Source organism: Eumetopias jubatus, unplaced genomic scaffold (assembly GCF_037043125.1).
Source record: "Eumetopias jubatus isolate StellerSeaLion01/CBP00866 unplaced genomic scaffold, mEumJub1_p1.0 scaffold_13, whole genome shotgun sequence".
NCBI classification, from domain to species: domain Eukaryota; kingdom Metazoa; phylum Chordata; class Mammalia; order Carnivora; family Otariidae; genus Eumetopias; species Eumetopias jubatus.
The window spans coordinates 101,846,355-101,862,828 of NW_028274819.1; the positions used below are offsets into that span (position 1 = coordinate 101,846,355).

At 42.1% G+C, this 16,474-nt stretch overlaps 1 protein-coding gene across 3 annotated transcripts in view; it reads left to right on the plus strand.

Annotated features, from left to right (window-relative positions):
- The window catches only part of CADM1 (cell adhesion molecule 1), a 321,512-nt gene that overhangs the window by 260,225 nt on the left and 44,813 nt on the right, over positions 1 to 16,474 (plus strand). For all 3 annotated transcript variants that reach the window (XM_028105876.2, XM_088017669.1, XM_028105877.2), the window contains exons 4-5: positions 3,744 to 3,881; positions 6,138 to 6,296. In XM_028105876.2, coding sequence (XP_027961677.1) covers positions 3,744 to 3,881; positions 6,138 to 6,296 — 297 coding nt within the window. The remainder of the gene's footprint in view (positions 1 to 3,743; positions 3,882 to 6,137; positions 6,297 to 16,474) is intronic.

Below are 16,474 nucleotides of genomic sequence, written 5' to 3' on the forward strand. Positions count from 1 at the left end.
TGTCCTTCTAAGATTAGTGTTCACTCCTAAGATTCCAGGAGCAGGAGAACCTAATTATTTCAAAGGGTTTTGGAGTGAGATTTCACATACTGATCAGCTTTAAGACTCCTCTTTTGTTGTAATTAACGTGTGACTCATCTTGATATTGCTGATTTTTTTTAATGTTGTAGGCGTAATGTTTATAATGAGCACTCTTATAGATTTGAGGTTAGCTAAGAAGAACCTTGACATTTCTTTGCTATTTTCTAGTATTTCTCACTGTGATTTCCATTCAGGTTTTCATCTGTATGCACCTCCTTACATACATCTTTGGTTATTTTCATTAATGGCCGCAGGCAGTTTTTACTAAATGTGTCTGTTTAGTAGAGCACGTTTAAGTGTATTCTCTGGTTAGTAGCGGTTTTAATTCATTTTTCCCACAAATGAATTTTTATACTTTACTAATCACTTTTGTATTAGAGTAGACACTGTGGAGTTGAAGGGAAAACAGGGTACAATTAATAGACCAAAATAAATTTCAACTTTTTCTTGTCCGACCCCATTCTTTTCTTTTTAGAAAGACTTAAATCACCTCGTTTATGTTTTCCAAAGCTTTCTTGCTGTTAAAAAAAATCAGAGAAGTCACCTTTATAATATCAATAAACCATTGTGACCCACATGATCAGATTTGATTTTAGGTTTGCAAACCACACAGCTCCCACTACGCTTGACTGTTTCTTCTCATCTTAGTAAAGTCAGAAATCCTGGCCACACTCTTGAGAACACTGTGGACTTGGAATAAAATCACTCAGTTCTTTCTCAGGATGCTCTTCTCAATGACAAATAAGTCCTTTATTTTTCTGCACTGGTCCCGTTTTCCACGACGCGGCAAGTTGTCCACATGTTTACTTTAGCTACGAAGTTGGATGATGTCAGCTGTTCGGGAAGTTGACCCGAGGACCTAGCATGGGTACTGGTGTCCTCCAGAAGGGTTAGGGGACTTGACGGTATATGTGTTGCAGGAGAGGAAGAAGCAGCATAAGTGATGCCAAGCAGTAGGTAATCCATAACAAAGAGGGTCTCTTTGCTGCTGGTCAGGCTCTGAGCATCCAGACAAAATCTAAGAGGCATTGGTAGGTGTTCCTCTGGCCTCGTTTATACGTGCACTTTTCCATCTCCTTCCTTTGAACCCGGCAGACATGATTGGTAATGCAGACTCTCGTCTCCGTGACCGCCTCCATCTCCCAGAGAGAAATACCCTGGAAGAGGAACAGCTAGTGGCGGTCAGGGGGAACCTGTAATGAGGAGAGCTAAGCTTTCAGGCCATGAGAAAGGAGAGCATGAAGGAAAGAGCCCCAGGAGCACACAGGACACAAATGCCTGACAAAGCCTGTGTTGGAGGCTGGGTGCCATTGAGACTTGAATGTGGTGTGTGCTGGAAGCTCTTAACAGGTCGGGGATCTCTTCCCATCAAGATTCCCAGGTCACCACAGAGCCACCAGCAGGGTTTTTCTCCAAAGTTACACAAGCAGGCTGGAATCCGATGGGCTCCATTCCCCTCTTTGTCCTATCCAAAGAGGGCTGCTTTCCTGGAGTCTCCCCTACTCAGTTTGAATTTTCTTAAATTGCGTGCTATCTCTTCAGTTACCGTACTCGATCCCATTTCTCGTTGGGTGGCATGGCATATGCCAACATCAAGAATGATTTCCATCACTCTTATTTTTGTCTGAACCTTAACAGGAATTACTATTGTCTGACTTTCATTTCTCCATGTGGGGGGCGGGGGGGGGCGTTCCTATGTCTTTTACTCTATGGTGGTTTTGTCTTCTTGCCTCCTACTTTGCTCCCCCTAGCTCACCGCGATCTTATTTTTTTCAGGCTTGGGCAATCTTTTCCTCTGACATCTGCTCTAACAATAGCATTTTATTTCAATATTCCTACGATACCACACTCAGAATTTGGTACTTTTGTTGGTCCAAAACATCTAGTCTCTGTGTGTATTCCCTATCAACTCTCTGGGTGTGTGTGATGAAAATCTGTAACCATCCCGATTGTCATCTGGCAAGAATATCCACGTTCAGGAAATAGCTAGCTGAAGTCGTCCCATTTACTTTTGTTGCTGCCTTTCTGTGTCACTTAAAATGCTGGCAGATGTGCAACTCCAAATTGGATGTTAGACTATCTCTCTTTACGCTTGTTTGTTTGTTGTTGTTGTTTTTTTCTTTTTTTTTTTTAATGCAAGCGAGGGTAGTTCTCTGCCATGTTTAACTACTCATTTGGGCCATATCGCTTTGGCAACACATCCAATTGAGCAACTGTGTTCTTTTCCTTTTATACAGAGAACAAAGAAGAAACCTGCTTTTTCTCTAATATTCACCCCCACACACACACACCCCACACACTGTCTTGCTGAGGAATATATGCAACATACCATTTTTCCTTTTTCTTCTCCATCGTTCTCTGTAGGAATTTTCAAGTGCTTCAATTCAATGTAAAAGTCTTCCTGTACACAGAATTTTACATTGGCACTCGAACAGTTGGAAATCCCAAATACGTGGTTTAATCCCATACTTTATTGAAGCGGTATCAGAGATTTATTATTCAACTTGATCATCAGGATGGCATGTTTATACATATTTAATTTCTTGTTTCTCTTCTGAGTTGAGAAACTTATTAATCATAAGTCTCAGAACTGTCTTTGCTTATTCATGGTGGTCAGGGCACATAGTCTGAGATTCACTCTGCTGAATTCCGTATTCTTACTGATTTTTATTTCAAGAAGTTTCGTCTTGTGGTAAGGTTGCACCTGATGTGAAGTCTCGCCGTCAACTCCGTTTCATAAAAGATAACATGCTCTCTCACCGTCCCTGTCACCCTACCTACTCTGGATTTGATATTTCGCACTTTATACCCCAAATATTTTATTCTATCTTATTACATATGCTTAATATGCTTAAAGAAGAGTGGTTTTAATTCTGACATATAAAATGGACTTGCAGGCACTTAATAGTCTTTTTCACTTTTGCTTTCTAAAATCTGGAGCATCAGATTTCAGAACATGGAAAAATTACTACAAAATAACTGGCATGTCCTATCTTACTGCATCTTCCCATCCAGTGGATTTTATTACTATGCTGTCCATTGGAAGTCATGATTGTATCCCAGTTCTCTGTGGATAATTTTAACTGAACAAAACTGGTTCTAAAGCACAAGTTTTCTGTGTGTGTTTATGGTGAGTGATTCTTTTAAGGGACTCTTAAGTTTTTGATCTTTGCTGGTTGTCTTTGGAATCTTTCATATGAAGATTGAAATCCAAGGGTTGAGTTCAAGGACAGATAGTCCTTCCAGATCCTTCCTGATGAGGATGATAAATTCATTCAGGTGTACTCGTCTTACTTTTAGATCTACATTCTGGTCAGTTTTCTAATAACCGATGGATAACTAATACTGCTGTTGTTATAACTTGGTCACTGATAACTTAGGAGTGGGAGGCTGGGCATTTTATAGGATAACTTTAGGAAAGAAATTCTGAATTAACAAACTTTCACATAATTCACACTCTTTGATGATGACTTTTGTACGTCTCTTTTCCCCTCCGGTGGCAGTTTGTTTTAAACTGGATTTGTCCAGTTTAAATGTCCATTAGTTGTCTCCTCTTTTTGGAATGTCCATTAGTTGTCTCCTCTTTTTGGTAGTAGTGGTGGTACGAATTTCTAATGAAAAGAAGACCATATGCAGAAATGGATTCTGTGTTTAATTTGTAGTCCCACCACGCAACCTGATGATCGATATCCAGAAAGACACAGCGGTGGAAGGCGAGGAGATTGAAGTCAACTGCACTGCCATGGCCAGCAAACCAGCCACGACCATCAGGTGGTTCAAAGGGAACAAGGAGCTAAAAGGTGAGGCGCAGCCTGCCCTATCCGGAAGTAGTGGGCAGGCCCCTGACTCCAGCAGGGCCACACCTTGAGGGAAATTAAAGATGAATGCCAAACATGCCCCTAAAACAAAAATGCCCACTTAGATAGGGCTCGTAATCAATTACTAAATGCGTCTGAAGCTGGAGCATAAAGGCATTTTATTGAATCTAATGCATATCCTCCCCCTGTTATTTGAGGGTTTGTGGTGATAGGTATTGCTAGATTTTTTTTTATTATGTCATGTTAATCACCATACATTGCATCATGAGTTTTTGATGTAGTGTTCCATGATTCATTGTTTGTGCATAACACCCAGTGCTCCACGCAGAACGTGCCCTCTTTAATACCCATCACCAGGCTAACCCATCCCCCCACCCCCCTCCCCTCTAGAACCCTCAGTTTGTTTTTCAGAGTCCATCGTCTCTCATGGTTTGTGGTGTTGCTAGATTTTGACTCCGATGCTCAGAAAGAACTAGAACTCTTTAGACCAGGAAGAGTCACTGTTGGTGGTGTCCCCTGAACTCCGGGTGTCCATGTTGTCCCTCAGTTCTCATTCACCCTGTGACCTCGGGTGGGTCAGCACCCCAGATTCTCACGTTGGACATTTTAAAAAAGGCTACCAGTCTTGGTGGTGAATTCCGAGTCATTCTAACATGGATTACTGCGCCATCAGCTTGCTGACCGTGCTTTCCTGTAGGGGCAGGTGTGTTAAGTATAGGAAGGATCGTATCCTAATTGTGGATCTGCAGGCACCCCCTTTCTCATGGAATCTGTAACTCACGTGCACGTTTCACCAGCCTGCTCTTTTGCAAAGTTTGCAGTTTGTGATAGTGATGCAGGCCACTCCTTTAACCTTGGCCTAGGCCACCCCAGGGTTGATTCCTGTACCCTCAAATATCTGCCCCCTTAGCCAGCGCCTCAGCCACAGCCTGTCCCCTAGTTGACCCTTCTGTGTCAGTCATCCTGAGTTAACACGTGTGTGTCGGCCTTCCTACCCCTTGCTTTCCAAGGTTGCTTTGCAAGTAGTAACTGGGGGCCAGACAGCTCTGGTCATTTGACAGAAACGTCAGCTGTGTTTAGCAATTTCTGCTAATATGGGGATATTAATATTACAGATTGTAGGAGATTCTCAGGCAGATGAAATGAGTGAATGTTTGTAAAGCATGTAGCTGGTATCTGGGCCAAGGTAAGTGCTCGGTGTGTGCTTCTTAAATAAATCAAGAGTGCCAGGAAGAAAAGAATAAGGCCTTTTAGAAAGGGGATATAAAAATCTATATCTAGAAACGGATAAATCTATATATAACAGCTTAAGTTTCAAAAAGCTTGCTCTGTTTTAATCTCCTATTTCCTAGGTATGGTTTTGGGAGGAAGGAGTTTCTCATTTCCCCTCTTCTTTTCTAAGTGAACTGAGCCATTAAATGCGAACCGATAAGTACAAAACATTAAAAGAAAGTTAACGGTACTCCATGTCCCGGGGAGTGCTGAGTCCAGGAAAGGGGCTGCCTTGGCCTATTCATCCCATCCGGAAGCCTCCCCCCTCCTCTTATGGGTGTTCTTGGACAAGGCTCCCGTCTGGCCCGAAGCCTCTACCTTACTTTGCTCTCCCCACGGCCACTGCGGGGTTGTTGTTGTTGTGGTGGTTGTTGGTTTTTGTGGTCTTCTAAAAGTCTCAGAGTTTAAACATTTCAATTACAGTTTCAATTATGTAAATCCATTTAGTTACTTTCCCTCTTAATTGTTGCTGATGGGGGTGGGCAGAGGGGATTGTTTATATCTCTATTCCTGATTGAATTACTTCGGAGATTTGGATGATGTCCTGGAATTTTTAAACCGCATGACAGCCTACTCGACGTTTCAAGTTCAGATGGTGGTTAGGGGTGAAAAGCACTTCTCTGTTCCTCCTCCAAAATGCCGTAAGCAGTCAGATGGCAAAGTGGTTCAACTTTCAGCTGCCTTTTTGTGGGAGGTTTTAAGATAGAAGACAACATATGTAATATATTTAAATAAAAATAGTATCTATTATGTGGGGTAGAAATGCATCTTACATACTATCCTGTAAGGTTGGAAAGTAGAAAATTATCATTTTACCCATTATCTACCCACAGTTTAACCTTATCCCGAGTGGCTTCCATCATCTTGGTTAAAATAGCAATGTCAGGGCAGGGAGAGGAGTCTACAGAAACAGAGTGATAGGAATTCATGCAACTCTGAGTTCTTGGTATATTCCGTGTCCCCCAGGCAAATCGGAGGTGGAGGAGTGGTCAGACATGTACACTGTGACCAGTCAGCTGATGCTGAAGGTGCACAAGGAGGATGACGGGGTCCCAGTGATCTGTCAGGTGGAGCACCCAGCTGTCACCGGAAACTTGCAGACCCAGCGGTACCTTGAAGTACAGTGTGAGTACCTGTCTTAGTCCGTTCAGGCTATTCTAACAAAGTAGCACCAAGTGAGTAGCTCATAAGCCACAGTCATTTATTCCTCCCCATTCTGGAGGCTAAGAAGTCCAAGATCAAGGCGTACCGGCACGGTTGTGTTCTAAAGAGAGCCTTCCCTCTTTCTGGTTCGGAACCACTGCCTTCTTGCTATGTCCTGTCAGGGCGGAAGGGGCTAGAGATCTCCAGAGCTGCTTTCAAAGGCCCCGCCTCCTCATATCATCCCAGTGGGTATTGGGATTTCAACATAGGAATTTGGGAAGGGAGGGACACAAACGTTCGTTCAAATCGTAGCAGTACCTGAGCATTTTATCCTGAGGGCATAGAGTAGCAGTTGCTTAAAAACTCTTCAGAAGCCATTTATTGAATACATATGATAGAGTTTATATCTTGTTGTCTTAGTAGTAAAATAATCAAAGGATTATTTTAGTGAAACACTGCCATACTACAGAGTGCCAAAGAGGATTTTCAAAATACTACATTTAACCCAAATGTAAAACTTTAAAATGATTCCAATCTGTTCTATCACATGACTTAATTAATTGCATTTTATGAGTGTTGACTATAATCATTTCTATGTCAACTTCACAATGTAGGGTAGTCCCTCCCACTTTCTTAGCCCCAGCAGAAGTGCTGAATTTTTTTGTTATAGAGGGACTTTTATTCCCCTTCTCCATCAGCATTTTGTCTTAAAGTGCATGTTCTCTTCCATTTTTAGCTTCAAGTATGGCAATGAGTTTAAAAGTGGAACTCTTTGGGATCGGTGCCATAATCTCAATGGCTTCATCAATAACAGCTAGATCGTGGGGAGTGAGGTTGTCTCCTCGCTGTGCCCAATGAACTAAAGACAATTCTCTTTATTTTCTCTGTGGACTCTTCTGCTTGCCAAAATGTTTTCTGCACAAAACCATCCTTGCAGCAAAGTTGTGGCCAAGTAGCCAACTTCTCACTTTTTTATCGGAGAGCTTCTGTAACTGAGCCTCTGAAAGATTGCAGTTGATACTTGCGTTTGCGTAGTGGCAATGGTGTAAGAGTCTGGTTGGAAAGGCAACTGCCGGGGGTCCGATAAAGGCAAAGCATTACAGTCTATTAATTCTTCTGTTAATTTCCTAGCGCTGCCATGACTAATTACCACCAACTTCGTGGCTTAACACGACAGATTGATTCTCCCATAGTTCTAGAGGACAGAAGACTAAAATTGAGGGGTTCGCAGGGCCACGCTTGCTCAAAAGGCTCTAGGAGAAGAGTTGTTCTTGCCTTTTCTGGCCTCTGGGAGTCCCAGATATTCCTTGGTTTCTGGCCATGTCTTTCTAGTCTCTTGCTTTGTCTCAACACGGTCTTCTCCTCTTCTCTGCGTGTCTCTTAGACGGACACTTGCTGTTGGAGTTAGTGCCCACCCAGCTAATCCAGAATGGTCTCATCTCAAGATCCTGAATTGATTACATCCACAAAGACTTCTTTTTCCAAATAAGGCCATATACGCAGGTTCCGGGGCTAGGAAGTGAGCGTGTCTTTTGAGGGCCACCGTTCAGCCCGCTACAATCTCTATCACATGTATGCATTGCCTGAGCAAAACAGGGGCCAGGGAAAGGTGTAAAAAGTGACTTCTAATCGCTTCTCCACCTTGTGGCTAAAATTAAATGTAAAAAGTTGCTTCTAAGACACTAATCCCATTCCAGCCTTTTCTTACTCTGTGAGTTTGGCTCAATTTAACATTACATAATGCAGGTTTTTCTTGTTAATTCATTTCATCTCCATCATTATGTAGCTTCATTATGGGCATCATGCTTATAATTTTCATATCACTAAAACTATTGTGCTGTAATGTCCCTGTAATGGGAAAACAGAAATGATCAGATATTATCTAAATTGGCAGATAGTAGATTTCTTGTGACTTTGTTAATATGTAATTCATTTAAGCAAACTTAATATCCATTAACTTTCCTTGTAGGGGCCCATTAGCTTTAATAATACATTAACTCCTTTGTGAAACCTGAGTAGACATTCACCCAGTCCCTGCCCCTAAACTCTTTCAATGTCCCCAGAGTGTCTTCCAAATAGAATATAGCCCCACCCACCTATGAAATTACACTCACTCCCAAATGCAAAATATTTTAAGCACTACACCTCCTACCTCTTGGAAGACTTGACAATGATCTTTATAAGCCTTGTCTTCCATATTCTGTAGGTTCAAGAGAGATTTGTCCTTCTAAGAACAAGGAATAAAGCTGCATATCTGAATCCATTTGACTTCAGTCTTAGAGAACTGCTAGCCCTCAAACACAGGGAAGTGACCAATGCCTTCCAAAAACGAAGACATACCCATTGATCATTTTTAACTCTAACATGGCACTGTTGCAGGGTTCTTGTCTCACAGAGTTGAAGAATGAGTCTTGCAGGCGATAGGGTGAAGGAAGTGGAAATTTCTTAGGGGAAGGTGAGAACAGAAAGGAAAGCTCTCTAGAGTGACAGGGGTCCCAGATGGGTTGCCACTGAGGGCTTTTTATGGTCGGTCTTTTATAGAAAACTGACCAGGGAACTTGACAAATACCTCATCTATAAATTTAGGACAAACAAGGTGGATTTGTAAATATTATGAAAATATCTCGTCTATATTTAGAACAAACAAGGTAGATGTGTTAGATTTCCTTCTTTCTAGTTAATATCTTGTCTATAATATTTCTCCACATCTGGGGTTTCTGTGAGCCTGGTTACAGAGCCCCCTACCTGTCTCTCCCTGCCTAGCCTCTCCTGTCCCTTACTCAGCACCTTTTTATGGAAGACTATTGTTTTTTGTTTTTGTTTTTGTTTTTATCCATAGTGAGCCACACAGGCATTTTCTTCTTGATACTTCATTTTTTTCGGAATGTATATAAAGAGAAAGTCTTTTTACATAAAAGAAGGTTAAGAGTTGCCAACCATTATATTAATCTGACTAGGAATTGAGAGTCTTCTTTGGTATCTTAAGTAAGACTGGTGCTCAAGAAAGTCACCAGACAGGGCATCTGGGTGACTCAGTCGTTTAAAGCATCTGCCTTCGGCTCAGGTCATGATCTCCAGGGTCATGCGATTGAGTCCCAAGTTGGGCTCCCTGTTCAGGGGGAGTCTGCCCCTCCTCTGCCCCTCCTCCCACTCGTTCTCTCAGTCTCTCTTTCTCTCAAATAAATAAAATCTTTTAAAGAAAGAAACAAGGAAGGAAGGAAGGAAGAAAAGAAAGAAAGAGAAAATAAGTCGTCTGATCGTTCACTACCCTCCATTCCTGGAGCGCTACTAACAACTTGGCGGAGTCAGCTAGGAATTCCTTAAGTAGCTCCTCCAGACACAACTGGAATCCTCTACCTCATTTCCTACCAGCTTTTCTCTCCTGAACACCAGCAGCTCTGCCGTAAGAGACTCCTGCCTCCGATGCCTAAGGCGCTTGGTCCTTGGGCGCTAAGGCTTTGTTCGTCGTTGGCTAGCGCCAGTGGTTCAACCCCATCCCTCTTATGGCTCTCTCTCTAGACGAGCAGCACCGGTGTCTTGATGGCAATGAGAAGAGATACTTAAATACATGAGATTCAGCAGCCAGTCTGCGTGGATGGGGCATCATTTTGGATACTCTATGAGGCGTATTAGACCCTCATTTTGTAATTGGCCCAAACCCTTAGCATCAGCATTTCTTAACCTTCTTAAAAACCTCTTTAAAAGTCCCATGGACCTGGAGAAGATGAACAAAATCACATATCCACCATGTTTTGCTTCCAATATAAAGAGTCTGTTTATCCTACAGACTTCTAACTTCATTTATTCGAGGACCAGTTTTCCCATATCCACAGATGATCCATACTCTTCACTCATTTAGAATTTGTCTTTAAGTCACTTTATTGCTTTTCCCTAACAAAGGCCTGTGAAAAAATATCAAATTAGGAATTTTATTTTGCTATGTGTGTTATGCTTAGTAAACATCAAAATAAATGCATAAGTATTTTTAATGTCCTTTTCTTTGCTACCTAAAAAGATTTTTTAATAATATCATTTACAAGCGTTAGGTTATTACCAGGAAATACTGAACTGGTCCGTGGACCTCAGATTAAGAACAGCTCTTTTCTGGGTAAATGAGACTGCCTTGGGGAACTCTAACCTGTTGGAACCGGTATTCATTATATTCACTTGGTTCAGTCCTGGCCCATTTTGCTACATGAAGCCTTCTGGGAACTGTTTTCTACCTCATCTAAGACCAATGGCTATTAACCAGGATATGACCAGAGTTACATGACAGACAATGGATTTGAGTTCTGTATAAACTACGTGCTTTTAAGAAGATTTTTTTTTTAAAAAGGAAATAGCGAAGACCTACATTGTATATTTTTCAACAGCTTACTTTAAATCTGACGGGGAAAGGAGGAGAGGTAAACTGGAGAGCTGCCATATTGCATAGAAGACAAGGCTTGAGCTATAACTTGGAATTGCTTTTGTCTTGTGGATTTAAGTCCTAATTAATTGAACACAGAATTTTGCAGTGTTTGTTTGTTAGGACCCTTATTTGTGGTACCAGGAGAAATTGTTGTGCCCAATTATGTGAAAAATCAGCCAGATGTGTATGCTGTCATACTTTTAATAATCTTTAAGTTCGTGGTGAGTACAGATATTAATTGTGTAGTATGCATTGAAGTGATTAACATCAATGTAATTTATCATCTGGAGATTTCTGAACATAAATAAATGAGTTGTTTTGTTCAGCAAGGTGTTGACCCCTTCAGAATTAGTGAATTAAAGCCCCCCCTCTTTTTATTATAAATATGAAAGGCACCACAATCAGCCAAGTGTTCAGTTATTTGATTTTCTGGGGCATTAGCCGCTCTTGTTTGTGACATTTCCCTGTTGGGTGCTCGTTTGCAAGCTCATTAATAAGGTTTTCTCATAGGAACATTGCTGGGAATGAAGAACATACAGTAGGGCTCTTAGTTTTCTGGCTTTCATTGTGAGGCTCAGGAAGGCTACGGCGTCAGTGACACACAGCTCAGTGTTTAAAACAGAAAATAATTATACGCGGAAGCTGGAATTCAAAGCTCTCCCACCTTAGATGTTAGGCAGAGGACACTTTTGCCTTTTAATGTTCTGAGCTCGATGACCTTAAATTCCTTCTGTGCATTGTTTTTTTTTTTTTCCTTCCACGTGTCTGTGTGCGTGGCGTTGCTCACATTTACAACATGGTTGATTATAGCAGAGCGTGGTACAATCGTAGCGCAGTTAGTGGAGTTTCAGATCTGAAGGAACGTACTCCTGTCAAATAAAAGCCTGTTTAAAGGAGAACAGTTCACTGTCTGCGCGTTAAAAGAAAACTGTTTAAATAGCATCAAGGTGGCAACACATAGCGACGTAAGCTGGGAATTCAAAGAAGAGCTGTGACCCTCAGTATGAAATTCAGATCGCTGTGCAAAGTGGGAAAAGCCTCACTCTGGACTGAGGTGAATCTGAAGCTCTTGGATGGCTGCTCTGTGTCTTTTGCTTTCCCCCATCACAGCCTTGCTTCTTTGAAATGGTTTGCAAAAATCCTCATCTTGTGAGGGTTTTGTGTGTGTGCATATTTGTTTAAAAGAGAGAGAGAGAGAGAGAATGAGAAATTGAGATGAGTTTTGAAAGGGAGAATGAAAAAACACAGACTCTAGAAATGGATGTTTGAATACCTTCCCTTCTCCAATTATCATCTGATGGTTAATTGTGTACGTAGGCATCATTTTCAAAATGAGTTTTAATGACTCCATACAGGCAAATATTTTGTAAATCCATTTTCCTCTTCACCTAGGGTCCGGAAAAGACTGGATTTCTCCTTTCTTTCCCTCAATTGGGGGAAAATTGGTCATTGAGGGCATGATCAAAACCTGTTCTCTATCTGTACCAAAATAAATGTTTCTCTGGTACCGACAGTGCCCTGCAGTGAAGGAGGGAGAAAAACCTGGAATTAGGAAAAGCTTTCCTGCTTGGAGTGGAGGATAAAACATCGTTTCCCAGAGCGGCTCCTGTATCCATCCTTCCCCCATCATTCCTGTTGCCAGATTATATTCTTCAAAGCATAATAGCTGGCGTTCCCCCGATTTGGCCTGTTTCTCTCTGATCTCCAGGCTCGCCTTTGAACAGAATCCGTTCTTCCTCCCACTCTCCCTTCCTTTTATTTTTTTTTAAAGCAACGAATTGAGTTTCGGGGAAGTTATTTCGGTATTTGTTACTCCTCATGGAGACCCCCGGACTCAAACGAATGTTTGAGCTGTCATTTGTTGGGTGATCACAGGGCAGGGGCGGGGCCACAGTCCTGATAGTATTAAAATACTCTGGAGCTTGTTCATGGAGCATGCTGCAGCACCCAAGGGGGCAGGAGGTGAGGGACCAATACTCAAAAAACAAAGAGTAAGTTTCGGGCCAGGTCTGTTACGAGCAAGATTTGAGTGATGTGACTGGTCAAGAGAAAGCCACCACCTCTACCTCCTCAAGGCAACTCGGTAGATGGAGGCCTCTTACTAAGGACACTCTGTCCACATCTCACTGACCTATTGTATTTGGGGAAGGTATGTCTCTGTGGCTGTGGACACTGAGCATTTCCACTGTGAAAGGAGTCTTCTCATGGTTTTTAACTCAAGGTCACGTTTCAGTTCTGTGGAAGGTTAAATGGTTGTGAAGTTAAAATCTGAAAATCGAAAACGAGTGGTCAGACAACATCCTTTATGATTTCCCTGAAGATCCCACCTTAGAGATACACCAGAAATGCTAAATAAATGTGTAGTGAAAGGGAAGCATGTAAATCAGAACACCTGGGCTGAACCTCAAATTTTGGGAGCTGGATTGACCTTCCAGAAGAATAATACAGTTATATTTTGTGCTAAGGGCTGTTGAAGTGATTCAGCAGGGTGACCATTGAGATTGGAGTAACTCTCATGCTTTGGGGAGCCCACAGGAGCAAAGGAAAACCTCAACCAAAGTCCCCAGGCTCCCAAGAAAATGAAACTGAAGCCACCACCAATCACGAACAGCCAACTAGGCTTTCCCCAAATAAGGCAACTGCTTAAGCCACAGCCAATCAAATAATGGCCCTTGCTTTCCTTCCCTGTCTTCTCTGTAAAAACCTTTCCCCTAGCTCCTGTGGCTGGAGCATTTTCAGTGTGGTGTTGCCCTATTCAAATCATGGATGCTCAAATAAACTCTCAAAAATGTTAACTGTGCCCAGTTTATCTTATAACAAGGTTAAGATGTATTCATGAGCTGATTTTTTTTTTTTTTTTTTTTTAAGTGAGTAACGGAGCGTGGAGTAGGAGTCCATGCCCCGGTATTTCTCCAGCTTCTCATGCATTCATTCACTTGGTAAGCAAGTGTTGAGGGCCTACTGCATGTGCCAGGCACCAGGATACGAAAGACTCAAAACTTTTGTTCTTACAGAACTGACTTTCCTATGGAGAAAATCATGCTATAAGGCTTTTCCCATCCAGCGTTCACTTTCTGATTTTAAAGATTTCTCAAAGATAGGGAAGAGTATATGAGTGTGCCACCCATTTCAAAAAGCACTGGAAACATTGTTTTCTGTCGCAACATCACAGAATACAATTTGATTTTCAGCCCCCACAAAACTACTTGCTCGTTGCAACAGGCAGGAATTACATTCTACTGCAGTGATGTGGCACATGCTTGTTGGTCCCGCATCTCCCGCCAGGCTTGACTCCTCCCACTCCTAATAGCACCATCCTCCTGGAGCACAGTTGCAGTGCTCCGATTCCTTCAACAGATGCAACAGCAGGAGGTCTCTCACCTTGCAAACAAACAAAATAAATGGCAGTGAGAATTATTCATGAATGTGTCGTGACATTAGAAAGCCAGGTTTTTTTGCAAGATGTGGAAGTCCTCTGAAAGCTCGGTGTGACTGTTCTTGAGCCCCGTCCAGTCACCTCCTGCTACCGGACACTGTCTTCCTTCGGTGCAAAGCTGGCCTCTCCCAGCAATCCAGGCAGCCGTGTCGTGGGGGCCGAGTCTTGCCTCGAGCTCCAGAACACCCCTAACACTCACTAAATCTCAGGTTAATCTTTGCAGGGTCATGCTCCTCCAAACTGCAGTAATCCTCCATGACTGACAAAGACCCTTCAGTTGAGGCCTCCCCACCTGAATGCGCAGCACTGACCCAGACTTCTCCCAGCCATTCTGATACGTCTGGGCACTTGCTGCCCTTGAGTTCTCCCTGGTCGAGGCCCTGAGACCATTAGCATCTGCTCCGCAGGCATCCGGTCCCGCTCTCACGGATTTTCGGAAATTGGACGAAATCTAAGTAAGGGCCACGAAGAGCCTGTGTCCCGAATGCAGTCGCAGGAGCAAATTTGCACCCAAGCCCTTGGGCCTGGTTGCAGTTAGTGCATCAAAGGACACTGGATGCCTACATTCCCTGATTTAGAAATTCTTGGGGTGGGGGGTGTCAGGAGCCCCTGCGGTAATGAGTCTCATGCTGGGGTATCAGGCATCTGCCTCATGCCTCAGATGTACTCTTACTTGGTACATGGGAAGGATGACATCCCAGGCAAAAGGAAACTGCAAAGTACCCTTTTATTTATTATTTTTTTTAATAAATAATTTTGAAAACCTGCTACATTCGTGTTGTGATCTAGAGAGAAGGAGATGATGACTTTTCATTTACGTAGGAAAGTGAATACAGGTTACAGAGTCTCGAGCTTCATCTTCTGGAAAGATCATAGAACGTGGTGCAAGGTCAGACTGGCATGAAATCAATTGTAATCCGCCAGCAAGCCATTCTTAACCTCTTTAAGAGTTTCCTTTTATATATATTTTTCCCTTTATAGAGAGAGCAAAGTACATTTAAAGAAAGTCTCATCAAATTGGAATGTCTTTCTAATATTATTTTTTTAATTGGTTGCTCCTGCAGTGTGACCCAAAGCCTCCTGGCATTTAACCCTCTGTGTGACTTTGACTAATGAATGAATTTTGTCTGCTCTAAGAGTCTTGCTAACTGTCTTTTATAGGGTTTTTAAAAAAACTACAGTGTATTATGAAAACCTCAGGTCCCTCCACCTAATTGATTGGCTGTTGGTGATGCCATCTCTATAACTATAATTTTCCATAAGTGCACAGACCTAACTATTTTTCTTATTTTTATATAGCAGTTCCATTTTATAATGACATTAAGCCATTCTGAGCGATACATTTCTAGGCAGTTATGGCACTTGGGTAGAAAGTGTCATCTGGCTTGTAGCCTTGTGCCTTACAACACCAACTGAGGCGTAAAATGATCACCCAGAAAATGTACTGGGCCTTACCTCATTACTTAAAAATAAATCTTAGAGTCTGGGTCTATTTCAGAAAAGCTTTGGTGGGTTATAACGTTTGATTTATGAACATAATTAAAATATAAATGATGAGCTTTGGGCTATTCAGTCAGCCATCTGGATTGTGCAGGATTTTGACATACTCACATTGTAGTCAGAATCTTCCTGGGAAAATTTAACCTCCCTGAGTTCTAGAGGTGCCAGTGGAATCCCAGGGTGTCTGGTCCACCTGTTGAGCATAGATGAGTTCCTCCTTCAGGGCAAAAGAAGGGGATGGATCTTGGCACATAGATCGCCTGTGTGGTTTGTAGGCTGGGTATGAAGATGGCTCAGCTGCCCCCCCAGTCAGATAATATGCATATAAATACTGCATGTGTCAATAGAGGAGGACATTTTTCTGTATAATACAAACAAGATTAATGTTTACCTTTTCAGCCAGCTATTAAGGTAACTGTGGCAGATGTACCCGTAAGTAGATGGTAGATGTTTCTCCAGGAACCTGAGGAGTAAATTGGGAAAATCTGTTATCAAAATTGAAGGTGCATTTTCTATGGCTTAGTAGGATTTTTTTTTTTAAATATAAGTTCCAGGTACAGCAGATCCTTAGCTTGCTCTTCCTAATTTCTGTGAGTAATTGGCAACTGGGAAACAGCCATTAGTAACATAAAAAAAGCATTTAACTATAAGTCTGTGGTACTGAAGAGAGGCAAGAGCGGATTAGATTTTCAACACTCTCTTTATTATTAATGGAAGTTGAGCACGTAAAACCCTTAGTGCACTGTGCTGAAAAATATACCCTCTCTGTTTGCTTGTAAATTACACAAGGGGGGAAAAAAAACGAGAAAACCT